The sequence below is a fragment of the Mustela lutreola genome, chromosome 14 (genome assembly GCF_030435805.1).
Source record: "Mustela lutreola isolate mMusLut2 chromosome 14, mMusLut2.pri, whole genome shotgun sequence".
Taxonomy (NCBI): domain Eukaryota; kingdom Metazoa; phylum Chordata; class Mammalia; order Carnivora; family Mustelidae; genus Mustela; species Mustela lutreola.
In genome coordinates this window covers 32,453,532-32,480,668 of record NC_081303.1, presented here as the reverse complement: position 1 = coordinate 32,480,668, position 27,137 = coordinate 32,453,532, and the positions used below count along the sequence as shown (strand labels likewise).

The 27,137-nt window shown below is 45.3% G+C and overlaps 1 protein-coding gene across 2 annotated transcripts in view; it reads left to right on the top strand.

The window, feature by feature from the left end:
- BRINP2 (BMP/retinoic acid inducible neural specific 2) overlaps positions 1-27,137 on the top strand; it is a 107,597-nt gene that overhangs the window by 75,489 nt on the left and 4,971 nt on the right. For both annotated transcript variants that reach the window (XM_059146404.1, XM_059146403.1), the window contains exons 3-6: positions 9,874-10,064; positions 11,135-11,343; positions 22,798-22,903; positions 25,511-25,747. In XM_059146404.1, coding sequence (XP_059002387.1) covers positions 9,874-10,064; positions 11,135-11,343; positions 22,798-22,903; positions 25,511-25,747 — 743 coding nt within the window. The remainder of the gene's footprint in view (positions 1-9,873; positions 10,065-11,134; positions 11,344-22,797; positions 22,904-25,510; positions 25,748-27,137) is intronic.

The window sequence follows — 27,137 nt, the reverse complement described above, 5'->3', positions numbered from 1 at the left end:
CTCCTGCTTCAAGCTTGGCTGTGGTTCAGCTCTTCTGTTACAGGCTCTTGGGCTCTGAGAAAATCCCTAAATTCATGTACAACCAGAAGCATCCTTGGTTGGCAATCTGGACCATGAGCGTTAAGCAGTTTGGGACAAAGATAACTCTGATCATTTCAGAATGTAGAGAGAGATTTTGGATCATGGCCGCCGTGTTCTCTGTGTTGGTGTGGACAGCTGCCGTAGCGTGCTGGTATTGCCTGGATCACACCTTTCCTAAATTTTGTTTTGGTTGTTATCAATGATTGTATCGGTGTGGCAACCCTTTGGCAGAAGTGTGTGTTGTTCACGCTAGGTGAATCTAGAGTTAGACAGGAAATGGAGTAAACTTCTGCTGGTTATAGCAGCTTCCCTATGTGCAGCTGGGAAGCCCTTGCAGGGGGAGTACACATTGGAAAGTTTCTGGTCACCCTCTGGCTTAGCCTGTGAGCCTGTGTCGTGGTCTCTGCTGTTCTAAAGGCACTTTGCACGGGGGGCTTCACTCCCATGTGAGATGTTTGCTCTCTCAGACTGCTTACTGCATAACAAACACAGTGGGAGAAGATTTTAAGAGAAATGGCTAAATTGAAATGGAGATTTACTTGATGTCTTAATTGAAACAAAGATGATGGCTTAATTGAAGTAGTGTGTGTTAATATAATTGATATATAGAAAACATCCTTTTCCTAGGAAAAAAAAAGAGCCTTGATTATTTTATTACTGGAAAAAAAACCTGCTAAAGGAGAACTCGGAAATGAACATTTATTCTCTGAATAGCTCAGGCTGCCTTCCAGTAGTGCCTTCTGAGGCTTTCAGATGCTGGAAAGAACCAGGTTAATAAGTTCTGTAAGTACATTTTTACTACTTTCTGGCTCAAACTCCTTTCACAGATGTTTTCCCCATTATTTTGATTCAATGAAGGGCCCCAAAGGGCAGGGAAGAAACTTAGTGAAGTAGGTGAGAAAACCACTGGGCATCCCCAGAGCCTGAGCCATTATGCCGGCAGCCAAGGCCTAGGCCAGATTCTTGGTGGACACCCCAGTACAGTTCATAGAAGCGGCTTTTTTTTGGGGGGGGGTGTTCAGATATAGTTTCCATCCTTACGTATCTATTCTTTCTCCAATGAAATTCTCTCTTCCCCTCTCTCTCTCTCACTCACACACACACTGTCTTCCACTCACACAATCGTGATTACCCTTTTGAGATTCACAGGGTAGGTAAACACTGTAGACTCGGAAACCACACATCCTGTGTTTAAATCCTGACTCTGTCACCAACTGGGTGTTCCCCATTGGGCAAATTAGCTTACCTGTGCCTCAGTTTCCTCATCCGTAAAATGAGGATAATAATCTTCTCCCCCTTATGGGGGTGTTTTGGATAATACTTGTTAGATGCTTGGGATGCCTGGCACATACTAAGAATTCATTAAATGTAAACCATTATTTTTTATTATTTGCTCATAAAATGCTTCCTAAGACAGCATTGTTCATTTTTCTGAGTCATCTGTTATTCTGTGTTATGATGTCCTGAACAGCCATAGGAGCTGAAATCAGGCCTTTATCTTTGATTTCTCCCATGACACCCTATGTATGGACTTGATTTTTAACTAGGTCTCGATTTCTCCTTCTGCAAATGGATGTATTAAAACCACCTGAAATCCAAAACGGTTTGCTTCAGTGTATATGTTACACTGTGTTTGGGATATATGGTAAACTCATGTGTATATAGATAACTAAAGGAATGGAATGTTCCAGGTAATGAGATATTTTTGTTAAAAGATAGTAAACTTTTAAAAATAATTAGAATACCGGGGCACCTGGATGGCTCAGTGGGTTGAACCTCTGCCTTTGGCTCAAGTCATGATCTTAGGGTCCTGAGATCGAGCCCCGCATTGGGCTCTCTGCTCAGTGGGGAGCCTGCTTCCTCCTATCTCTCTCTCTCTGCCTGCCTCTCCACCTACTTGAGATTGAAATAAATAATATCTTTAAAAAATAATAATAATTAGAATACCATAAAATACACTTAATCTCCACAGAGGAAAATTGTGTTCTCAAAACAGCAGAATGGTGTTGACTTGGGTTTTAATCTCAGCCCCACCACTTACTGTGTAACTTCAGGCAAATGACTTTCCTAACCTCTCTGGGTCTCACCGTTGCTGTCATCACCGCCATCATAGCACTGGGGGAGGGGCCGGACACTAGCTTTCTGTTCTGATTCTGGTACCAGTTGGGTATATTGTTTTAAGCAAACCACTTCTCTCTCTGTTTCATGGTTTTTCTCATAACATAAGAGGAGTGAATAGACCTTCTCAATTGGTGCACCTGCTGGCCCCTGCCGGCACTGCGAATGGCTAAGGACGGGTGTGGTTTGGACAGGTTTGTCCATATATTGACCCATTTAGCCCCTGGGGCGACTGGGCAAAGTCCGGGGTAGCAGGACTTCCTGTGCTTGGTCTCCTCTGTTCTGGTCCCAATGCATCACATGGAGAATTTTCAATGTACACGATAACGTGAAAAAATATTGGCAGATAGTACTAAAATGTTCCTTCTAATTTGAACAGTCGAAATTTCCCTCTTGGTAGCTGTGTGAAATCAGGTAAATTACTTAGCTTTCTAAGCTTCCACAGCCTCATTCATTTAAATAATAGATGCTCAAAACTCTTTTTGGTTTGGATAAAATATATGATTTTCCAAGTCTGATGCTGGACAAAAAGAAAGGAGGATTAAGGAAAAGTGCATGACTTTAAAATTGTTACTTCTTTTGGTGACCTTGAACATTACCTTGCCAGTTTACTTCTTTTGCACGTGGTTCTTCAGTTTTGCTATTATCATAGCAAAAGTTGTTGTTGTGGCAGAAGTTGTTGTTAGACCCATTGTAGGGGTTGGGCTGCTGATCATTAACATTGGGCATAAAGCAGAGCAGAGTCTGAATGGGGTCTCTGTACTCACTGGACTTCAGAGTGTAGACTGTGGGTTCAGAATGTGCCCCAGGGTTTGAAAGGTATCCATGTCTGCTGAAGACAATGGAAGAAGGCCCTGACTCAGTTTACCAAAGCATAAGAAAATGCCATCTGTGCCTGATTTATGTATAAACAGTATATAAAATCATGCCTATAAATTACATTTTTATAAGTCAAATCTAATTTTCTCATTGATATGCATACACATTTCAGATACTTTACTTCCATTTCAGATCAATCACTAATTAGTAGTCGCATCTACGTATTCCCATGCTGTAGCATTTTTTTATCTAGTCATCAATAATTTCCAAACAGTGAAAGGAATAGGAGAGCGATGACATAAAACAAGTGAATTTAATTTAAATTAAATAAATGAGAGAATCTCCCAGTCATTTAACAGAAGTATATTACTAACAGTATGAAAGGTTAGAACTTCTAGCATTGTTCTATTGCTGTTGAGTTAAGACCGAAAGGGTCAATCTTGCCCTCATTGAGTTTTTGTTTTACTGGGAGAGGAAGAGAATTTAAAAATGTATTATGTTGGGTAGTAATAAGTGCTAAAAAAAAAAAAAAAAAGATAACTAAAGCAGAGCATGGAGACAGAGAGTGAGAGAGAAAGAGGATGTTCTTTTGGATGAGATGGTCAAGGAAAGCTTGTAGGAGGCACCGTTTGGCAGTCCTGAATGATGGGACTGCGCACACCTTTTTTTATTTATTAAATTTAATTATATTGGCAACCACCTCTATAGTAAGGTGGTCTTTCTTTTTGGTGAGGGGCTTTGACCATTGTAAGAAATTATGAAAAAATGGAAGAACACCTGCTTTTTATTTCTTCTAGCAATCTAAATGATAGGATAGAAATTGTTTATTAGTTGATGAATATGGCCTACCATGAATCAGGGAGGCTCGATTTGGTGTCAGATTCCAAATACAATCACCAAGACCCATGTCAAGGAGCTTACTGCCTATGCTTTCTTCAAAGAGATTTTCTTCCAAGTCTTAAGTGGTGTCTTTAATTTGTTTTGAGTTTATCTGTGTGTATGGTGGAAAATAAGGGTCCAGTTTACTTCTTTTGCACGTGGTTCTTCAGTTTTGCTATTATCATTTATTGAAGAGACTATCCTTTTCCCATTGTATATTTTTGGCTTTTTTGTCACAAATGAATTGACCCTATATGTGTGTTTGTTTCTGGGTTCTCTGTTTTGTTCCACTATCGGTGTGTCTTATTGTTTTGTTTTTGTTTTTAGTTTCACAGGTAGAATTTAGTGATTCATCAGTTGCATATGATACCCAGTGCTCATTCCATCACATGCCCTCCTTAATGTCCATCATCCAGTTACCCCATCTTCCCACCCACATCCCCTCCAGCAACCATGTTTGCTTCCTTCAAAGAGTCTCTTATGATTTATCTTCATCTGTTTTCATTTCATTTTTCCTTCCCTTCCCCTGTTTATCTGTTTTGTTTCTGAAATTCTGAATATGAGTGAAATATATGGTATTTGTATTTCTCTGATTTATTTCACTTAGCATAGATGTCAATGTGTTTTTAATGCCAATACCATATTTTGATTACTATAGCTTTGTTATGTAGTTTGAAATTAGGAAGTGTGATGACTTCCTAGTGTTGTTCTTTTTTTCTCAAGATTGCTTTGACTATTTGGGCTCTTTTGTGGTTCCACACACACTTTTGGATTTTTTTTTTCTATTTTATGGAAAATGCCATTGGAAATTTTATAGGGATCGTAATGAATCTGTAGATTGCTTTGGATCGTATGGACATTTTAACAATATTGATTCTTCCAATCCATGAGCATAGACTATCTTTCCATTTATTTGTGTCTTCTTCAATTTCTTTCACCAATATATGATATAGTTTTTAGTGTACAGAATGTTCATACTCTTGGTTAAATTTATTCCTTGTTATTTTTTTCTTTTTTTACTATTTTAAATGGGATTTTTCCCTTAATTTCTGTGGATTTTTTTTGTTGTAGTTGTTATTACTCTATAGAAATGTAACTAACTTTTGTATATTGATTTTGTATCTTACAACTTTGCTGGATTAGTTTATTCTAACAGGTTTTTTTGGTGGAGTCTTTAGGGTTTTCTATATATAATACCATATCATCTGCAAATTGATGATTTTACTTCTTTCTTCCTGAGTTGGATTTTTTTTTTTTAATTTTATTTAGTCATTTGACAGAGATCACAAGTAGGCAGAGAGGCAGGCAGGGGGTGTGGGGAGAAGCAGGCTCCCTGCTGAGCAGAGAGCCCAATGCAGGGCTCGATCCAGTACCCCGAGATCATGACCCAAGCTGAAGGCAAAGGCCTAACTCCCTGAGCCACCCAGGTGCCCTGAGTTGAATGTTTTTTAATTCTTTTTCTTGCTTAATCGCTCTGGCTAGGACTGCCAGTACTATGTTGAATAAAATTGGCAGGAGTGGGCCACCTTGTCTTATTCAATCTTAGAGAAAAAGATTTCAGCTTTTAACCATTGAATATAATGTTAGTTGTGGGCTTGTCATATAGGATATATATTATGTTGAAGTATGTACCCTCTATATATTTTTTATTGAGAGTTTTTATCACAAATGATGTTGAATTTTCTCAATTGCTTTTCCTGCATCTGTTGAGATGATCATATGTTTTTATACTTCATTTTATTAGTGTGGAGTAGCACATAGATTGATTTGCAAATGTTGAACCATCCTTTCATTCTTGGAATAAGTCCAACTTGATTATGCTGTATAATTCTCTTTGTGTAATGTCAAATTCAGTTTACTAATATTTTGTTGGGGATTTTTGCATGTGTATTTATCAGGGATACTGGCCTATAATTTACTTGTCTTGTAGTGTCTTTGTCTGATTTTGGTATCAAGGTAATGCTGGCCTTGGAAGTTTCCCCTCCTCCTCTATTTTTTGGAAGAGTTTGGAAAACATTGGTAAGAATTCTTTAAATGTCTGGTAGAATTCACCAGTGAAAGCCAGCTGATCCTGGACTTTTGTTTGTTAGGAGGTTTATTATTACTGACTCAATCTTCTTTCTAGTAATTCATCTGTTCAGATTTTCTACTTATTCATGATTCACTCTTGGTAGGTTATGTTTCTAGGAATTTATCCATTTCTCATAGTTTGTCCAATTATTTGGTCAGTAATTGTTCATTGTAGTCTCTTGTGATCCTTTGTATTTGGGTGTAATGTCTCCTCTTTCATTACCAATTTTATTTACTTGGGTCTCTTCCCTTTTTTCTTGGTTAGTCTAGTTAATGATTTGTCTATTTTAAAAATCTTTTCCAAAAACCAACTTTTATTTTCATTGATCTCTTCTGTCATCGTTTTAGTCTCTATGCTATTCATTTCCACTCGATCATTGTTATTTTCTTCTTTCTACTAACTTTGGGCTTAATTCATTGTTCTTTTTCTAGTTCCTTGAGGTATGAATTAGGTTATTTAAGAATTTCATTTTTTCTTCGTGTAGGCATTTATTTTTATAAACATCCCACTTAGAACTACTTTTGCTGCATGGTATTTGTATTTCTATTTCCATTTGTCTCAAGTTAGTTTTTGATTTCTCCTTTGACCTATTGGTTGTTCAGGAGCATGTTGTTTAATCTCCATGTATTTGTGAATTTTCCACTTTACTTCTTGCATTTTCTAGTTTCATACAATTGTGGATGAAAAAGATGCATGATATGATTTCAGTCTTCTTACATTTATTAAAATTTATTTTCTGACCTAACATGTGATCTACCCCAAAAAATGTTCCATGTGTGCTAGAGAGGAATGTGTTTTCTGGGGCTGTTGAATGGAATGTTCTGCAAATATCTGTTATGTCCATCTGGTCAAATATGTCATTTAAAGCCAATGTTCCCTTGTTGATCTTGTCTGAATGGACTCATCCTTGTTGAAAGTGAGGCATTGAAGTCTCCTCCTATTGTTGAACTGCTGTTCATTTCTCCTTTTAGAGCTGTAAATATTTGCTTGATATGTTTAGGTGCTCCTACCTTGGTGCATAATTTACCAATGTTGTATCTTCTTGGTGAATCGATCCCTTTGTCATTATAGAATGCCCTTCTTTGTCTCCTGTTACAGTCTGGCTTAAAGTCTGTTTAACTGATATAGCTACCCCAGGTTTCTTCGGATTTCCATTTACGTGGAATATCTTTTTCCATTCCTTCACTTGCAGTATAGGTCTCCTTAATGCTGAAGTGAGTCTCTTGCAAGCAGCATGTAGTTGGGTCTTTAAAAAAAAAAAGTCTATTAAGCCACCCCATGTCTTTTGATTGGCCATTTGGTCAATTTGGACAGGAGATCAAGCAATTGTTCTGTATGCTGCAGTGGGATTTGGGATAGAAAACAGTTCGACAAATACCCTGTACTTTAAAGTTTGACATTTCCTGTACGATGGAAATAAATGATAATGTATTATTATGAACTTGCCTGCTTAGATAAATAAAGCCACACAATGGGAATCTTAAAAGACTTTGTTGGAACCTTGAATTATTAGTCGTCTTTTCTTTTGTTTCCCTGGTAATATTTGGCACATGCCCCTCCTCTCTGTCTTAGTTCCTAGAGTTAGATGAGAGAATTCTATAGCCTTAAATTGGGCATGGACTTTTATTCACTTATTTTGGAACTCTTTTATTTTTATGCAGCCCTATAATTTGTAGTCCATGGATTTGGGGAGAAAGACCAAGCTTCAGCTCTGTCACAAAGAGCAGAGTTGGGATGGGTGAGAAGGTTGATAAGACTTTGCATTTTGTTGTTCCCTAATGCAGTGGAGCTGGTCCTTACGAGTATAATGTGAAAGGCCATGGAAGAGTCCTTTCTTACTAGTGGATGTAATCCTTTACATTTCATCGTAAGACAGATTCCTCTTGGAAATGTATCCCCTTTAAAATACAGACATTTCAGTGAGGAGCAAAGCAAGAAGATTGAAAGTGTAGATGGGACTAGAAAGGAATTTGGGCGTCTTGTATAATAGGGCTTCCTAGAAGGTGGGTCCTCTTAGGGCTTTTCAGGATGTCCATGTTGACATCTGCTAATGTTGTGAAAACAAATCATCTTGATTTGGATAAAGGCAGTCTCACCAAAGGACACCAGTAGTCATGTATTTTTTAAAAATACTTTATTTATTTGACACAGAGAGAGAGATCACAAGTAGGCAGAGAGGCAGAGAGAGAGGGGGAAGCAGGCTCCCCGCTGAGCAGAGAGCCTGATGCGGGGCTCGATCCCAGGACCCTGAGATCATGACCTGAGCTGAAGGCAGAGGCTCAACCCACTGAGCCACTCAGGTGCCCCAGTCATGTATTTTTTTATCATTACATACTTGCACCTAAACACACACACGCGCGCATGCACAGAAACATGCATGTTAGATTCATATCAGAAATGTCCTTGAAGCAGTCAAGTTTATTAATTTTATTGGCTCTTGACCCTTGAGTACATGTCTTTTTAATATTTTGTATGGTGAAATGGAAAAATACACCTAAAGCACATTGGAGGCTATGGAAGAGCGATGATTGTCTCAAGGAAAAAATGCTTTTGTGATTGAATTGTGAGCTCAACTAGCTGCTTTTTCATTGGAACTGAATTTTTCTTGAAAGAACAACCATCAGACAAACTATTGTTATTTAGACTTTAGTGTCTGGCAAACATTTCCTCAAAAAAAAAGGGGGAGTGGTGAGGAATGAAGTAGGTTTACCTCTTCAAGGAAAACAACTAATATTTGTTGCCAATGATGAAATTTAAGCTTTCAGATGAAAATTAGAATTTTGGAAAACTCATATTTGTCATTATGAGCTTGGTAGCAGTTCCAATATTTAATAACTTTACTCATGAGATTTGTGGTGATATTAACAAATATGGTGTTTTGCAATTACATGATGAAAAGTTCACAATGTGAAAGATCTGAATAATTCAGTGATCCCATATTTTTTAGATGACCAGTGAATGATGTTCCAAAATCCTGAAGGGTAAAAGGACACATTCAAAGTACAGTGTAGAACACCAGATTTTAATGTAACAGAGTTATGAAAAGTACACTGAAATGGTTTCAGATTCCAGGCTGTAACTAACCTTTAAGGAATGACATTTGTTGAGTGAACAACAAATAGCCACAAAGAAGAATATCCACAATTATCACAACAGATTGAATGCAGAAGCAAATATGAGAATGCAGCTCTCTTCTGCTAAGCCAAATATTAGAGACTTGCAAAAATGCAAAGTAATACCACTCTTCTTGCTAAACTGGTTTTGTTTCAGGACATATGGTTATTGTAATAAAAATATGCTATTTACATTATATGTAATAGATTTACCGCTGTGATCTTTAAGTAAAAGAATACATTTAAATTTTCTCAGTTTGAGTTTTTAAAGTGGTAATCATCCATGGCTATACGCCACATAAATATGGAGACACAGTCCTTTTTTGAGTGTAAACCAAAAAGTGTGAGGACTATTGTGTAGACCAAACTCCTGACTTTACAAATGGGGAGCTCATGGGACTCATGCACTGAGGGGCAACTGGACCTGGTTCCCATCTCTGCAAACCGCTGCTCTCATGTTTTCACTGTTGGCGTCTTGCCCCCATACTACACTGTGGTACACGACTGCCTTCATACGGATGAGCTGATTAGCTGCTCTCCAGTGAGACAGCCAGATGGAAGTAGGTTGTGATGGAAGTCAGCCGAGATGGGTCTTTCCCCAGCCTGGGAACGGGGGCCCTAGTGGAGGCCAGCAGGCCTCTTCCAGGCACCAGGGACGTGTGTGTGGAGGGACGTGTGCTGAGGGGAGGGGACCGTGGTAGAAGCGGAGAAAGAGCATTCTCTACTTCAGATTTTATGATTCTTGTTCTTACATACATGGAGCTTTTCTTTATCCCTTGACTTTTTCTCCAGGGAGTTTGCCCGTTGGAAAGTAAACAACTTGGCTCTGGAAAGAAAGGACTTCTTCAGTTTGCCATTGCCTCTCGCCCCAGAGTTTATCCGGAATATTCGCCTCCTTGGAAGGAGACCCAACCTACAGCAGGTCACTGAAAACCTGATTAAAAAGTACGGCACTCATTTCTTACTTTCTGCCACCCTTGGAGGTAAGCAACATCGCAATCCTATGCTAACTGGCTGTCGGATCATTGAATTATAGCTTTAAAACCCATGGAGTAGAGCTTGAGTCTTCCTGGGTCTTTGTTCTTCCCAGCCTGTTACCGCCTGAGAAATAGTTTCTTTCTGGTGCCTTTGAGAACAGTATAATCTCTTGACATCCAAATCGTGACATCCAGAACATTGCTATTTGCTTATAAGCATCCTCCTCGAGGAAGGGGTATGGGGTAAGGAGGTGGGGGATTCACAGGCGCCTACTAAGTACTTGCCAGCAGGGGGCGCTCCCAGTTTTCTTTTGACAGCGCTTTCTAACCCAGAGGCTTCTCCACATCCTAGTATTTGCTGTGGCTATAGTTGTCAGACCCACAGGCAAAGAAGTAAACGTCCATTGAGTCCCTGACCCCTGCTGGCCTCTCTAAAGATTGGTAACTGGCCAAACAAATTCCAGTGGTTCTGGGCTGGATGGGGACGAGGTTGGGAGTGGGGATGGTGTAACCTGTGACCGAATCGAAAGCTCTGAGGAGACAGGGCTGTCGCTGCCCTGGGAAGAAGAAAGTGGGATTTATGATAACATTTAGCTCACTGTCTGATGGACAAAAAGAAACTCTCCAAGGGTTTGGGCCAGCTGCCGGCATGTGGTAGGCGTTGACTGTTTGATGGGGAGGAGGGAGGTTGAACTTCAAGGCTCTTGCCCTTTCTGAAGGAGCAGAAATATCCATGGTGACTTCTCATAAACAACTTGAGAGAGAAAATTTTATCTCCCCCATGGAGGTAGATTGCCCGAGACTGAGATCAATAAAGGATGTTAAATGGATAAGCTGGAGGGGAGGGGATGGGCTATGGGATGGTTAAAGAATGAGGGAAAGGGAGGAGGGCCCCCCGGGCAGTGATGCGCCCTGCCCTGTGCACTGTCTGATGAGACTGTTCTAGAACTCTTCTTCAGCAGGGGCAGAGGACTCCTTCTGAGCTCTGACTCTTCTGGCCAAGGGTTTCATGTTCTAACTGGTAGGGGATTAGGGAGCAGAAGGCCTTACCAATGGACCCATGTTGTTTGTGACAGGAGAAGAGTCCCTGACCATTTTTGTGGACAAACGAAAACTGAGCCGCAAGGCAGAAACAGCAGGAAGCGCTCCTGTCGTTGGGGGCAGTGGAAACAGTTCTGCCGTGTCCCTGGAGACCCTGCACCAGCTGGCAGCCTCCTACTTCATCGACAGAGAGAGCACACTGAGGCGGCTGCACCATATCCAGATAGCCACGGGGGCCATCAAGGTAACAGCTTGCGAAGTGCTGGGGAGGGACGGCAGACAGGCAGAGAAGAACCAAAGGGGAAGCTGGAGTCTTAGCCAGCTCCAGGTCAGCCAGGCCTGACTGAGGGATGTGGGAAAGCAGCTTCCTGACACAGGCACAGCTGACCCTGAAAGGAGGCCCGGGTCTTCCCTGTACAGCAGACAGACATGTAGCTTCTACTCTGAGGCAGTCTCTGGTCAGCAGACTGTTGTGAAGGAGAGACAAGGTCCTTACTCTGCAGAGGTTACATTCCGGTGAGGGATGAGGATATTAAACAAGGATAAAAGCAAAGTAATTTTAGATAAAGGTACAAAGAAAAGAGAGTCATAAGGTACAGATTTCCTGGGGTGAGAGAAGGGAGCAGCTAATATTAGCCAGATTGGTCCAGGGAGGTCACCGAAGTGATTCGGGTTTAGGCTTTGAGGCTGACATGCGAGCGATCTGAAGGAAGGCTATTCAGACAGCGAGAACTAAGGCCCTGGGGCAGGAATCAGGTTGGTGCCTTAGAACACAGAAGATCGCTGTGACTACAGTAAGGTGAACAGGAAGACACTGGCACTAGATGGGGTTCAGAAGTAGACTAGAACCAGATTACATGGCCATGATATGGAATTTTCATGTCAAAGTACAGCGAAAAACAAGCAGATAGTTCTGAGCAGAGGAGTGATATGATCTCATGCATGTTGGAAAATGATCAGTGGTTACTATAACATTGATAATCATAACCATCATCCCATCATCTCTACTTACAGCTAGGACATTTCTAGCAAAGTTCATATTGTTTTAGGGAAAAGGAAGACCAATGATAATACTTGAAAATGCTGGATTATTTTATTCTAAATATAATGTCAAGGTAGCGAGTGGTGGTCAGTCTTGTATTATATGCTGCTTTTATCACACCCAAAATTGGAAGGAAATTTTGTTCCTTTATTTATTCGTTCAGTAGATATTTATTGAACACCTGTTATGTGTCGTGCTCTGCTCTGGCTCCTGAGAATCCTAAGAGTGAACAAAGCATAGAGAGTCCCTGCCCTCATGAACTTCACATTCTAATACATGATGTTAGGTGGGATCAATGATACGAAGGAATGGATTCAGGGAAGAGGAAAGAGAGTGATGGGGACATGGCACTTTCAGGAAGACCTGTTTGAAGAAATGCCATTTAAGGATGAAGAAGATGTGGTATATATACACAATGGAATACTATGCAGCCATCAAAAGAAATGAAATCTTGCCATTTGCGACAACATGGATGGAACTAGAGCGTATCATGCTTAGTGAAATAAGTCAAGCGGAGAAAGACAACTATCATATGATCTCCCTGATATGAGGAAGTGGTGATGCAACATGGGGGCTTAAGTGGGTAGGAGAAGAATCAATGAAACAAGATGGGATTGGGAGGGAGACAAACCATAAGTGACTCTTAATCTCAGAAAACAAACTGAGGGTTGCTGGGGGGAGGGGGTTTGGGAGAAGGGGGTGGGATTTTGGACATTGGGGAGGGTATGTGCTTTGGTGAGTGCTGTAAAGTGTGTAAACCTGGTGATTCACAGACCTGTACCCCTGGGGATAAAAATATATGTTTATAAAAAATTTTAAAAAAATCAAAAAAAAAAAAAAAAAGAAATGCCATTTAAGCAGAGATCTGAATGGAGGGAGGGAGGAGGCCACATGGGTATCTTGAGCGAGAGCAGGTGTGATTGCTGCAAGTGGGAGTATGCGTGTTGCGGTTCAGAAATACTGTGTCAGGTAGCTGGGGTGCAGCCAGCAGAGGGGTGAAGAGGAGATGAGCCTACGGAGAACACTTTTTCTCTCCCCCTAACCTCCCCCTCCCCGCCCGGTGGTTGACTGCCTGAGACGGAGATCAATAAAGGGTGTTAAGATCATGAGGGCATCACTGCTTAGAGAAGAGAAGAGAACGCGGGATTGTGGAGACTGATGCCATCCATGGTCAAGGGAGGAAGGAACGGTGGCCCGCTCAGACAAAGCTGGCTGCAAGAGGTAGTGAGAAGTTGGCAGAGGCAGGATGTGTTTTGATGGTAGAGCCTCTGGGATTAGCTAATAAATTAGAAGAAAGGAATCAAGAGTCACTAAGATTTTTGGCATTAGCAACAAGATGACAGTGATTCTTTTACGAGAAGGACAATGCTGGGAGAGGCGCCATCTGAGAGAAACAAATCAGGAGCTTGATTTTAGACACCCTGAGTGTGACATTCCTCTTAGACATCCGAGTGGAGCTGTCTAAGAGGCAACTGGATATAACACTAGGATTTCAATAGAAAGGTCACGATTGGACATAGAAATCCGGCACACGGCTATATACAGATGTGTAGCTGGTATTTAATACTGTGGGAAAGTTGAGATGAGATCACTTGAGGAGTGAACGTAGCCTGTAAACGGCTCTAGGGCCGAGCTGAGCGGCAGATCAATACCCAGAAATGGGGAAGAGGAGGAGGAGCTAACAGGAGGCTGAGATCATGCAGATCGGTATGAAGGAACCAAAGTCCTATCACAAGACCGTGTGAAGCAAGTGTTTCTCAAAAGAAGGAGCGGACAGCTGTGTTAGGTGCTGTTGAGTAGTCGGAGAATGGACCTTCAATCTGGCCACATGGAGGAAACGAGCAACCTAGAGAGGAGGGGTTTCAGTGACACGACAGGTTCAAAAGGCTGAGTATAGAAGGTTCAAGAGAGAAAGCAAGGGAGGAATCGGAGGAGGAGAAGGCAGTTCTTTAAGGGTTTTTGCTGTAAAGACAAAAGGTGGGTGATAGCTGGAGAGCGGTGGAAGGTCCAGGGAGGTGGAGATTTTGTTTTTAAGGTGGAGGATATTCGAATCTTGGCATGTTGGTGGCAACGATTCAGAAGAGAGGGAGAAGATGATGACGGAGGAGAGGCAGGAGGCAGTTACCGGAGCAGCCGGGTGAGCGGGAGAGGCTGGTCGTCCACGGAGAGGTGGGTCTTACCTAGGAGCATAAACATCCTGTCCTTCGCAGCAGGAGGCATTCAGGTGACAGACCCCACACAGTCGCGTGTAGCTGCGGCGGGAGGAAGCAAGCGTCCTTGTCTGATTGGTCCAGTGCCTTGAGGACACAAGAATCAGAGTCCTTGACTAAAAGGAAGGGAAAGAGATTGTTGAGAAAAGAATGCAGGAAATGGTTTCAGAAGGGTGGAGGTTAGGTGCTTCAACTACTAGATAAATGTGGTGGACTGGTGGGCAGCCTGAGGACCCATGCGAGACTCATGGTGACAGTGCTAACGGGGACCCGTCCGCATAGCTGTCAGTTGTATCAGCCACATTTGGCGCTTCAAGTACAGGCAGGCATGGAGTGGGTGGAGAGCTGGATTCAACAAGGAAGAGTGTGTGTTAGTGTGTATGTGTGTGTGTGTGTGTGTGTGTGTGTGTGTGTGGACACAAGATGAAAGAAAAAAGCAGCAAGGGAAGTGAGAGTACACACAAAGCTGTGACTATAGTGATGGACCGAGGGATCTGAGACCATTCAGGGATGGCAGAAAGTGAAAAGTTTCACTTTGAAAAGTGAATTAGGTCACAAGGTTAGAAGTGCGTTTGATGATTTGTTGGAGGGAAGAGACCAGCGGAAGTGCAAGTGTGTGATGCTTAATATTGAGATTAGAGAGCGAGTTAGAGAAAAAAAAAATCAGGTTCTGGACATGGCCATGAGTGTGGATGACTGAGACGGGGCTGGAGGGAGATGAAAAGGCTGAGAACCCCTGTCTCCAGCATCTGCTGGGCTGTGGCTAATGCACAGAGATGAAATAGATTCTTGAGAAGAGATCAAGGCTATAGACGACCTTGCGAAGACCATTCATGAGACCGAGAGCACCGAAGAGAAGAGGTCAGCTCCGGGGATGTATGCAGTCAAAGTCTGAAAGAGGACAATGGCTGAAGTTAACAGAGGTTTAGGGTACATTTGGGAGGTTGGTCTCTTAGGCAGCTTAAAATGACGAAAGAAGACTGTTAGTAGCATAGACTGGGTTTTATCAAGAAGACAGAAATCTGGGGAAGCCTTTAAGTCCTGTAGTGAGTGGGCTGTGTTGAAGGTGGAGAAGAACTGATCCTGCCTAGAAAAGAAAAAAAGGTCTGGATGAACAACGCCGACATCCCATTAATGTCCCTTCCCATCCTCTGACCTGACCAACTTTTCCCTTTCTGTCATGGCCTCATTTGCCTGTTAGCCTCACTTAGACTCTGTGGCCCATCGCTATCATCACTGCATTGGATATATTCTCCACTTGCCCTTTGCAGCCTCCTCATGCACCTGCCATCCCCTTAATTCAGGAGCTGAAGGATGCTTGCCTGACTTTCTTGCCTTATCTTTTTAACTAGTCTCCCTGTCTCCATTCTCAGTGCTTCTCCCTGATCACCCTCTCTGCCACTTGCATAAGAGCAAATCATCTCGTACCATCCCCCTGCTTAAACCACCACAGCCCATCCATGGTGGCAGTGCGACTCAATGGAAGGAGCGTAGGGTTGCACCCAAGAGTCTTTGCTGCTGTGCCCCTGCTCGTGGTGATCTAGGCTAGGACGAGTTCCCAAGCTACTCTGAGCCTCGGTTTTCTCAGTCTTAAAACTGTTGAATGATCAGAATATTTCTTACCTTGATGGCTTTCTGTGAGGATCAAATAGAAAAATAGAGAGAATGCTTGAGACACGGCATAATTGGAGCTTGAAAAAGGATAATTCCTCTTCTTAACAAAGCCATCAGGCTGTGGAAGATCTATCTCTACTGTTCTTTTGTCTCTTTTCAGCCTGGCTCCTGCCTCAGCCCTTCACTTACCACTTCTGTCATGTAGCCCAGTCCTCGCCAACGAGTTGTCTGTATTCAAATATATGCACATCCCTGGCACCTGCTGTTGGTTTTGTCTGACTACCGAAGTGCTCCCTCATCCTTCTTTGGTCAATCAAAAAGGTGACTCCTTTGTGAAGCCTTTTCTGACTTCCAAGATAGTTAAATGCTCCTCTGCAGTGTCTCAAGCATATGCCTCTTTTACCGGGCTCATCATTTGAACTGTAATTGCTAGCTGACATGGTGACCTCTGAGACTCTGAAGTCCTTGTGGGAGGGACTGGGGTCTTATTCATCTTTGGTTGCCGGTGAGAGGATGAGAGTACAGAGTTTGCCACATTATGGGTGATGAGTAAAGGTTTGTTGACTGGCTGACTGACTGACTGACTGAGTCACTGACCCTGTTTTCCACATAGGTTAAGTTCTTCTTAGTATGTGTACAAGGGCACAGTAGCACGGTCAGTTGAAAGAAACAAAGGTGCTCAATGTCACTTGAGCATAAAGGTGATTGGGCAAGAGGACTGTGGTGAAGACTATCACAGATCTCCAAGGACGAGACACTAAGTGCCTTCCAGACACATGGGTCTTGTTGAAGGGTGGTGAGATGCCCAGGTTACTGTCTCTGTTTCTTGTTGGAACATGTGCCATCTGTTTTCATCTGCTTCATCTTCCAGCTTCTCTTGTGCAAGTTCTTTCCTTTGTTTTCTCTAGACTTTTCTGTACACCAGTGACTCCGGATTACATTTAGCTCTGCCTCGCTCTGGAGCTGACTCTGGCCCATGCTGAACACTGTCTGCTCTCTCAGCTGGGACCATCAGGGCAGGGACCACTCTTGTTCATAGTTGTAGTCTCCATTCCTGGCACATAATAATCGCTTGATAATTATTTATTCTGAACTTCAAGGGTGTTTACCACCACCCTTTAAATTTTTCCTCTCAGTATCACAGTTCTAAATTCCTGGAGAAAAAAAGTCTGGTTAAAGGTCCACTTTAATCCAATACAAAGAGTCCAACACACAGTCTCAGATATGGCTCACCGAACTCCTCTCTTTGGCAAAGTCTGCAGGTGGTGGAGTGAGAGATGGGAAGGCACCCAAGCCACATCTATTCTAGTGCCTACGGCCTGCAGAAGCACTTTCCAGAACTAGAGCCACTGCCCATCCCCACAAAATGGGGCCACCATCCTTGGAAGTCTCTTTTTGGAATTCCTCCAGTCACACAGGGGGTGTGAGATGATAATTCATCTTCCACTGGGTCGATCAGCTTGGAGTTTTCTCTGGTGAGGAGTGCAGTGTGCTCTTCCCACGAGATGCAGTTCAGAGAATCACAAGAGTACAAGGACCATTTAGTGTTTTCTCCTACTTCCATTCCTCTAGGCCCTCATCCTCACAGAGCTTAGCGAGGTCTGGAGAACCAGAGACCTGTCCAAGAGCACCCTGCCAAACGGGGAGCAAAGGGAGATCTTGGCACCTCATCTGTACCCCCACTCTGCTCACTTGATAGGGTTGAGCCGCCCATTCTGTCTTGGCTGTAGAGTGTTCCGCCAGAGCCATTTCTTTGCTCTAACATACTTTTCCAGACTCACAGAGCAAGGGCCAGTAGGCTGGGTGCATCCCTGCTAGCTAACGTGCCCGAGTTGGCGCTGCGGCCCCTGCCGCCCACTTGCCTCTACTGAATGTGCCTTTGCGACTGTGGAGCGGGCTTCCTGCACTGTCAGGACTCTGGATCGAGGGGGGTGGCCTGAGGTGCTGTGCTCACCTGCTCAGCCTTGGTGAAGGAAAAATCCTCCAGCACATCTGCCTGTTTTTCATTTCGGTAAGCAGGTGTGCTTCTACTTCCTACCCCTCGTTAGCCACTTGCTTTCACCAACACGGAGCGAGAGGCATGCCGGCCCCTTTCGTTTATCCGACCCATTGCTCGGACACCCCACTGAAAACCCCACTCCGCTGCAAGGTTGACCCTGATCGGTACACAGCTCCACTGCAGGATTTGTCACGTTACTCTGTGGCTGGCGACATCCCCATTGGCACCTCCCTGTGTCCGCAGGTGTAACAGGAGGGCTTAGCGCAGGAGGGACTCTGCACCCTGAACGTGGTTCCAGGTCCCCTCGCGGTGGCCACCACGTGCTGAGACACCAGTAAAGCGCTTGATAGCGGAAGGCAGGCTGCCCGGCTTAGTGGGAAACAGACGTGCTCAAGTGAGAAGACTTGGGATTGGGTTTCGGCCTCAGTGCTCATCAAGGTCAAGTCGTGACCTTGAGAAGTGCGTGGACTCCAGGATTTGACTTGCCTATAGTCAGGGCTTACCTTCGGCTTGTTTGGGTAGACCAATTATTAGAATATTAAACTGCTTCCATGACACTGGTAAGCCTGGGAGGGGAGGAGAGCCGCGAGTGGACGAGCCTGTTTCTCGGTGGCAGCGAACCCTCTACTTAATCGAAGGTGGGGGAAGGACTTGGTTTGATACGTTCCGGAACTTACTGAAAAGAGCCCACCCAAAACCCGAGTGGGTCCCAGGATGGCAAAAAGAAGCGATTCTCACAAAGCGTCCTTAAAAAGGCTTGTGTGAATCCCTCAGCGCAGCAGCCTGGGGCTCAACCCACTGCTCTTTGAGGCACACCCCGTGGCTGCGCTCGCCCTGCCCGGCCCTGTCGAGAGAAGGGGCCAGCTCGCCGTGAGCAGCCCGTTTCCGTCGCTTAGCTTCGCAGGTGTCTCCTGAGGTAGGACAAGAGCAGCGGGGCCGCGAAGGGCAAAGGGAGGAGAGCAGGCTCGACGGAAGGAGGGCTGGCACGACCAGGATTGACGGAAAATTGGATGTGCTAATGAACCTGAGATCCATCAGGGCTTTCTGAAGGCAGGACAGTCTCTGTCAACAGACCAATTAGCACACAATTATTTTCCCTTTCTGAAAGCTTATCGGAGATGCTCTTTGAATGTGTGCGCCTAAGTGAATGGTGCTTTCCATTATCTCTATGGGTCCTTTTTGTAATCTGCCAAAGCTATCTGTGTCTGCTACAGAGAAAGCACAGGGTTCTCTGGACTCACCTTCTAGAGACTCTGGGACTCTCATCCCTGGGGGGAAGGGGTCTTCCTTCAGGCATCCAGCTTATCAAGTCAGTGCCCAAGCAATATCTGGAAGAGGACCCTCTGCGTGTCCGGTTTCCTTCCCACCTCCTTCTGTCTCTCAGGACAGACGTGGCTCAAAGCAGAATGGCAGTGGAGAAAGCAGTGACTTTGGGTCCTAGCATCATCTGAGAGAGCCTTCCTCATTCTCGATCTGGCTCGGCTCCTTCCCTCTAAGCAAGTGACCGTGGGGATCAGAGTCTTTGTCTCTTCCTCGTTCCTGTCCTCATGCCACAATTAACAAAGGGAAGCAACCCACATCCTCTCCATGACTTACCTAATTGATTGTCCTCTTGTGGAACTGACCTTTGGAAATAGCAAAGTCAAGGTCAGAAAACCGCCTCAGAGCCAGCCCGAATGCTGCCTAAAATGGTGCTGGTGGTGGGGACCCAGACGGGTGGGTGGCAGGTAGACTGGGAGGGTGGGGGCCTAAGGGGGAGGAGAGCGGCTGCTCACTGTCCTCCTTGGTGGGTCGTCCTGCTCCTCCATGAGGCGTGTAGCTCCCTCCCTGCCTGGACCCAGTGCTGGTGAGGAGCCAGCTCGGGTGGGTGGATGGAAAAGCCAGCGCAGATCTCCATGACAGTGTGGTGGCCAGGTCACCTGGAGGCGGGAAGAGGCAAGTGTCCTAAATACCACACCCACCCACCGTCTCACCCGCCATTCCACCCTGCCCCTCAGTCCATCCCATCCCAGAAGAGTGGGCTCGTCCATGGCCACGGCTCCTCCTACAGGCATCTTTACATAGAGATGAAGACCTCACCTTGAAGGCAGCCTGGCCCTGCCTTCCCACTGAGTGTGACCCCTAGCCCAGCAGCCGCTCACTCAGTACACAGCCATTACTCGGCACCTAGTGCCCACCTGTGGAGGGAGGCAGGTGCCTGTGTAATAGCCCCAATGCTGGGCTTACGGAAGCATGTTTCTTCCTGTCTCTGAACTCCTGATGGCAGTGCCTGTGCCTTACTCAGGGTGAGTTCTGGATGCTCCTTGCACAGTTAAATGAATACATGGGCGAGTGAGAGAAGGTGTGAATGGGTGGAATGAATCCAAGCCCTGCAGGTAACTAGCTATGTGACCTTGAACAAATCATTTCACATACCTGGCCAAGGGCTCCTCATCTGTAGTATTAGGATACAGTGGTCTCAAGTCTATACAGTTTGTTTTGTCCCGGGTTCACATTCCGAGCCGAGGGCAGATCACTGAACTAGTTTGGATGAACTGCTCTGTTGATACTTGTTTTCAGACGCGATGTCACCCAGAGGGGTTTAACTCTATTTTCTGCAGTCCTTTGACACACCCTCACAGGAGACAGGAGGAGACTGAGGACTCAAACATTAAAATCCTGTTTTAGCTACTCTCAGCTTTGTGGCCTCGGGCACCAACACTCTGTGAACCTAGGTTTTCTTCTTCAGAGAGTGATAGTAGTGAGGTTTGTCTCAGAGTTTCTGTGAAGGTTAAAAGAGATGACATTGGGGGATGAACTTGGCAACCGTAGGGAAGTCATTCCTGCCCCTGTCATGCTCTTGGTCCCATTCTTTATTCGGGCTGGGTTTGCTGCTTTTCGTGCGCTGTGTCCGTTTGCTCCTTGGTCTCTGTCTGTAATCACCTCTTTTTCTCCATATTCTCTCCTCTTTCCCCTCGATTCCTATTCATCCTTCATGGCTCACCTCCCCCATGAAGCCTTCTCAGACTAATTTAAGTCACCAGGTTCTCTCCCATCTGTCTCCCTGCCTTATTTCTAGTCAGTATCAAACCAGACTTCATTTCTTAAAAGATTTTATTTATTCATTAGACAGAGAGATCACAAGTAGGCAGAGAGAGAGAGAGAGAGAGAGAGAGAGAGGAAGAAGCAGGCTCCCTGCTAAGCAGAGAGCTCGATGCGGGGCTCAATCCCAGGACCCTGGGATCATGACCTGAGCCAAAGGCAGAGGCTTTAACCCACTGAGCTACCCAGGCGCTCCCATGAGTATTTTTAAAGACTAAAACTACTAAATTCTCTTTAAAAATGTCATTTCTACTTTGCTCGTCACCTGGTGACTCCCCGCCCCCCCAACCCCGTAACCTGCAGGGTGCTGAACATTTTCACGACACACGTTCCAGCTGTGTGTTACAGCTTATGCTCACCCCTTCTCCTGGTTTGCAGAGAACTTTCCTTCCCTTCTCTTCCTGGCTGCTTCTATTTCTCTTTATTATTATTTATTTCATTTTACTTTTTATTTTAATTTATTTCAATGCCTGTATAGTTCACATACCATGTTATATTACATCCAGGTGTACAATACAGATTCACTAAGATGTCTACTTATTCTTCAGGACCTGTTCAGTTGAGTCTCCTCTGTTGCTGCTTCCCTTCCGCTCCCTCTCTCTGCTCAGAGCTCTGTTTTCCTGAGTGCGCACTGACATAGGGCTTCTGCTCGACTTGGGTGCCTCAGTTGCACTGTGCACCTGCCTCTCCCCCAAGGTGTAATTTCCTGGAGGACAACCTGGTGAATAAGGTGAATAGAAGCCTAGCCCTGGGGAGCCTTCAGTGTGTGGAGGACCCAGACTTTAACCAGATCTTTATGAAAAAGGATGGAAACTTCTACGTCTGCTGCAGGGCAGAGGTGCCCGGAGCCAGGAGAGAAGGTCCAAGATATCAGGGCCAACTCCTTGAAGAAATCCAGGAAAGGCACTCTATGAATGTTTGATGAATTGTGCGGAATTGAACAGCGGCTGCTCAATAAATACTCGTTGATTGGTTGATTGATTGTTGGCAAAGCTCTTGGAGATCCCGGGAAGAAAGGGCCGCGGGTCCCCATCATTCTTATTAGGGAATTATTTCAGTGCATTTAAAGCTCCCCATTTTTCATCTTATACTTTAAAAACATCAGAGAAAAATGGATAGGCCAACTTTATAATATTTTAAAATGATTCTGTGGTATTTTGGAATATTACATGGCTATAAGAGTTTATGTATATTTAATATACTTATTAAAATATGCAGTAAGCCCATGGCTGATTTTCTCTAAGGACATCTCAGTGGCGAGGTGGGACTTAAATGTTTAATACTGATAATAATACTCGTAACTCCTATTTCTCTAGTGCTTTTCGTCCTCGGGATCCCTAAAGCTGCGAGCACCACATCGAGTGGATGCAGCTGGGCTTACCAGCCGGCTGACAGCATCCACATCTGGACTCCTGTCTCCCTCTGGGGGAGGAAGTGGGGGGACTCAGGCTTAGAGGTCTATCTTCTTCTGCCTATGTTGAATTTTTTCTTCCCAGAGGCGAATTCCCTTTGGCTCCCTTGGAAGCCACGCACTGTGTACAACCTGCCGCTGGCCGCCCTCCACCACCAGTACTCACTGAGTTAGAACAAGGAAGGAAGGTGGCTTCATGCCCCTGGGGGAAGGGAAACTCATGCGCTCTTGGGCTGCTCAAGGATAAGACAAGGGGCCTGAGGTCAGATGGCTAGAGAGGGAAGCACATAGGGCTGGTCTCCACTGGGCATCTAAATCCACACTGTGCCCTCCTTCTCTAGGTCACGGAGACCAGGACTGGCCCTCTGGGCTGCAGCAACTACGACAACCTGGATTCGGTCAGCTCTGTCCTGGTACAGAGTCCGGAGAACAAAGTGCAGTTACTCGGTAAGGGGTCCCGCCATGGGAGGGGTGTCAATACGTTTCACATCTCCTGAAAAACGTGGCTCACCGAGGAGCAGGAGAAGGTCCTGGTGCCTCAATCGGCTAAACCCTGCCAAGGACCAGAACCACCAGGAGTTCTGGGACCCGTATGAAACAACTTTCCTTCATTCTTTTGGGAAATTTTTCTGACATGGTTTATCCTGCACCCAAGACTATTGTTCAGACCACTTGGCACCCACACCCTCCCACGTGTTAGTCCTCCCCGAGACCCCGTCACTGTCCTACAGCAATACCACACCCATACCTTGGCCTGGTTTGATGATCTCCTTTGTTGCCCAAAGAACCCTCCACTTTGTCCTAAGGACACACTGGGGAACAGCTAGTCTTTGCAGAGTGGTTATGGGGCCACCATCTCTAGCTCAGCTGAGAGCTTTACAAAATGTGGGGTCATTGGCTACCCCAAGAGTGGTCCCTACTTTCTCTCTCTCCTCTCCTTTACTTAGTCCCTACTTAGTCTCTCCTCTCCTTTGGGAGATCAAAGTCAGAAGAACAGTTTGAGAGGAACGGGAGCCCCCACTGGAGACAGAACTAGACAAAACAGCCTTGCAAACAGGAAAGCAAAAAGATGGGGTGGCCTGAGGCCTGGAGGCTGGGAGGTTAAGGGGAGGCGCTCAGCTCCTGCTGCCTGTCCCCCCGGCATCCTGGGCCAGAGCTATGCAAACCGATTCCAACAGAGCTGTTTGGCGATGGGAAAAGTTCATTTTTCTTAAGGCCTAACTGAATTGGACTCTGTTTGAGATATTATTGTCTCGGTATTATAAAATCAATAGCCCTCACCCAGGATCTACGATTATAAATTCCAGGCAACCTGAGCTAGATGCAACCCATCAGCACTTTCGGGATCCAGGAATATATAAAACAAAGGAGTAAAAGACTCCTTTCTCTAGAGAGGCACCTCACGCCATTAGCATCCCTCTTCTCCTGTCCCTCGGTGGGCTGGGTTTGCGTCTGGAAATTAGCGATGAGTGAAGTTCAGGATGTCTGGTGGTTCATTTGGAATAGTTTATGCCATTTAATTTTATAGCCCATCACTCATGCAGACATTGCTCGGGGCACTTATTTTATAGCAATGGGAAATGTTATGGTGAGGAGGAGGGAGGGAGTGGGGGAGGTGAAGAGAAGGGACTTGGAAGGGTGTGCATCTGCGTCGAAAGCAAGCGTGTGGACAGAGTGTGTGGGCTGGGCTGCTCAAGTGCCAGCTGTGGGCACGCCATGAGGAGAGGAGAATTTAGGAGCGTTCAGAAGAGGAGGCAGACCTGGAGCAAGCACGACGAGCACCCACTGCTGTTGGAGCTCTGAGTTATGCTCCGACGTCTGCCGAGACAAGGATAACATACTTTGGGCTCTCTGATTTCCTGCCAAGGACAAGGTTAAGGGCGTGACAGTAAAGAGCTGGCAGATATTTGAGGAGAGGGGAGCTTATTGCATCCAGAAGTTCTCCTGTCCCTCACCCTTCTGGCACAGTCTCTCACAATGTCCCTACTGGGGAGCCTCTTGCAGGTCTGACCTCAAACTTAGCCTAGGCTGCCTGCCTCCAAAGGCCTGCCTGTCCTTCATTCACCTCTTGATATGTTTCCAACAGCCATCCTGAGTGGCTTGAAGCTGAATCAGGAATATATTCTGCTACTGGTAAAATAATACCCACCACAGATGGGTAGGAAAACTGAAGCTTGGAGCAATTTAGTGGATTATACCCAAGATCAGAGGCAGCTAATTAGAAAAGAGAGCTGGGCACCATTCACACCTGCCCAGGCTTGCCTGAACTTAGGATGCCCACCACCGGCTAACTTTCCAATCCCCTGAAGAGTCCCCTGTACTGAGACAGGCAGCCGGTCCCAGTGATGCAGTATGACCTGACGATACCAGGGGCAGGTCTGACACCAAGCCAATTTCAAGAGCACTGAGCTCGGATCTGCTCCCCTAGAGGAGCCTCAGTCTGCCCAGAACTTTATTTATGATCATATACACAAAGTGCTTGGTGTGGAGTCTGGCTGCTATGTACCAGCAACCCTTGTCCCCACTTCCTAACAGAGCGGCCCCCTTGGTCATCAGAACTGAGGTGGGAGCCCCGAGACGGGGGTCAGCATAACATCTCAGGATGTCTGCTGCTCAGCTCAGAGAAGCCAGAACCAGGATGGTTGTGGAAATCAGAACAAAAAGTCCATTGAGCCTTGATTCCTCCCCTGTGAGGGCTGTAAGCTCTCCTTCCAGTTCCCATCCTAGAAATGCTGATGCACAGCCAGTAAGGCCATCCATGTGATATGCGGGCTCTCAGTTTGGCTGACGGGAGGGGTTTGACTAAGCCTTGGGCTTTGATGCTCCTCATCTGCATTTTCAGACCCCCTCCCACCTGTCCCCGGGGGGGGGGGGGCAGCCTGGCCCTTTTTACCCAACCAGCTCCACAGGGTCAGGCCCTGGGGTGACCAACCATTCTTGGGCGCAGAATGCACAAGTGTGCAGAGCCCCAGCTAGGGATCCTGCAGCCTTGAGTGTGGGACACCGAGTCCCTACCGGCCCTACCCCACAATCACCGGGCCGGCCTTTCCCCAGGCCTGCAGGTGCTGCTGCCCCAGTACCTGCGTGAGCGCTTTGTGGCCGCGGCACTCAGCTACATCACGTGCAGCTCCGAGGGTGAGCTCGTCTGCAGGGGGAACGACTGTTGGTGCAAGTGCAGCCCCACCTTTCCGGAATGCAACTGTCCGGACGCTGACATCCAGGCCATGGAGGACAGCCTGCTGCAGATCCAGGACTCCTGGGTGACCCACAACCGGCAGTTTGAGGAGTCAGGTGAGCAGTCGGCTGGCCCCAATTTCCTCCCTGGCAATGGGAAATGGCTAAGAGCTGCAGGACTGGAATGTGTGGAACGCAGCGTGGATCCTGGCTCACCCACTTCCTGTGTCCATGACCCCTAGCGGGTTATATCACCCTGCAGGTCTCAAGTGGTTATCTTTGTTGTCGATGCAAATGGATATGACCCCTACCAAAGAGATGCACTTTGTGGACGGAGTAAGTTCAGGTGAATATATTCGAGGGCATAGGCCTTGCCTGCACATAAGGTGCACAAGGACTACTTGTTGAATTACTGAAGTACAACAAGCACCCAGTACATGCTGATGAGGGCTTGTTGCAGGTCCAACGAATGTCAGCGTTACCTTGAGATTAGATTCAGGACCTGATTTTGAGTCCTTGCTCAGAGCGTCCTTTGAACCTTTGTGTCCCCTGACATTTTTATGTTGAAAATACAATGCCCAGTGAGGCGGGGCCTTTGGGAGGTGACTAAGGAATTGGCGTGCTTATTAAAGAGCCCCAGAGAGCTCCCTCTCCCCTTCTACCACGTGAAGACACAGTGAAGAGTTAGCACTGCGCGACCCAGAAGAGGTCCTTCACCAGAACCTGACCATGCTGGCGTCCTGATCTTGAACTCTCGGGTTCTTGAACCATGAGAAATGAGTTTTTGTGGCTTATCAGCCAACCAGTATGTGACATTTTCTGAGAGCAGCCCCAAAGAAAAGATACTCTGTTACTGACTGGTTTTATGACCTTGTATTAGCCGCCCAGCTTCACAATACCCTCATCTCCCCATCGGTAAAAGAGGGAAAGTGATCACAGTGGGTGGAGAGGAGGCTCACGTGGGAGAGTGTAGGTAAAATTCATGTATAAATAACTCTGGTACATTCATTCACTTCAACACTAAACGAGCAATAGTTATGTGGGTATAGCTCAGAAACATAATGTTGGGTAAAACGAAGCAAAATGAAAAAGGTTATGTATTTTATATACATATTATATCAATATAATACTGTAACATGTATTAAATATAAGACATTTAATACTATTTATATGATGCTTTAAAACATACTAGCCACTTCCTAATATTTTTACAGATAAAGTTGTTTGCAGAAAACGTGAAGAAATATATGGTAACTACTGAACATCCAAGAGAGTGGTTGATGGAGAGGGGAAGTTTATGGCCTTGGATTATATATTCTCATTGCCTTATTTCTCAAAAACAAAACAAAACAAAAGACTGAAGCCAAAAAAGCAGAATGCCTAAATCTAGGTGGTGGGCATATGGGGGTTTATCCTGTTACTCCTTGTGCTCTTTTGTGAGCTTAAATGTTTTACAAAAAGAACGATGAGGGGCACCTGGGTGGCTCAGTCGGTTAAGCATCTGACT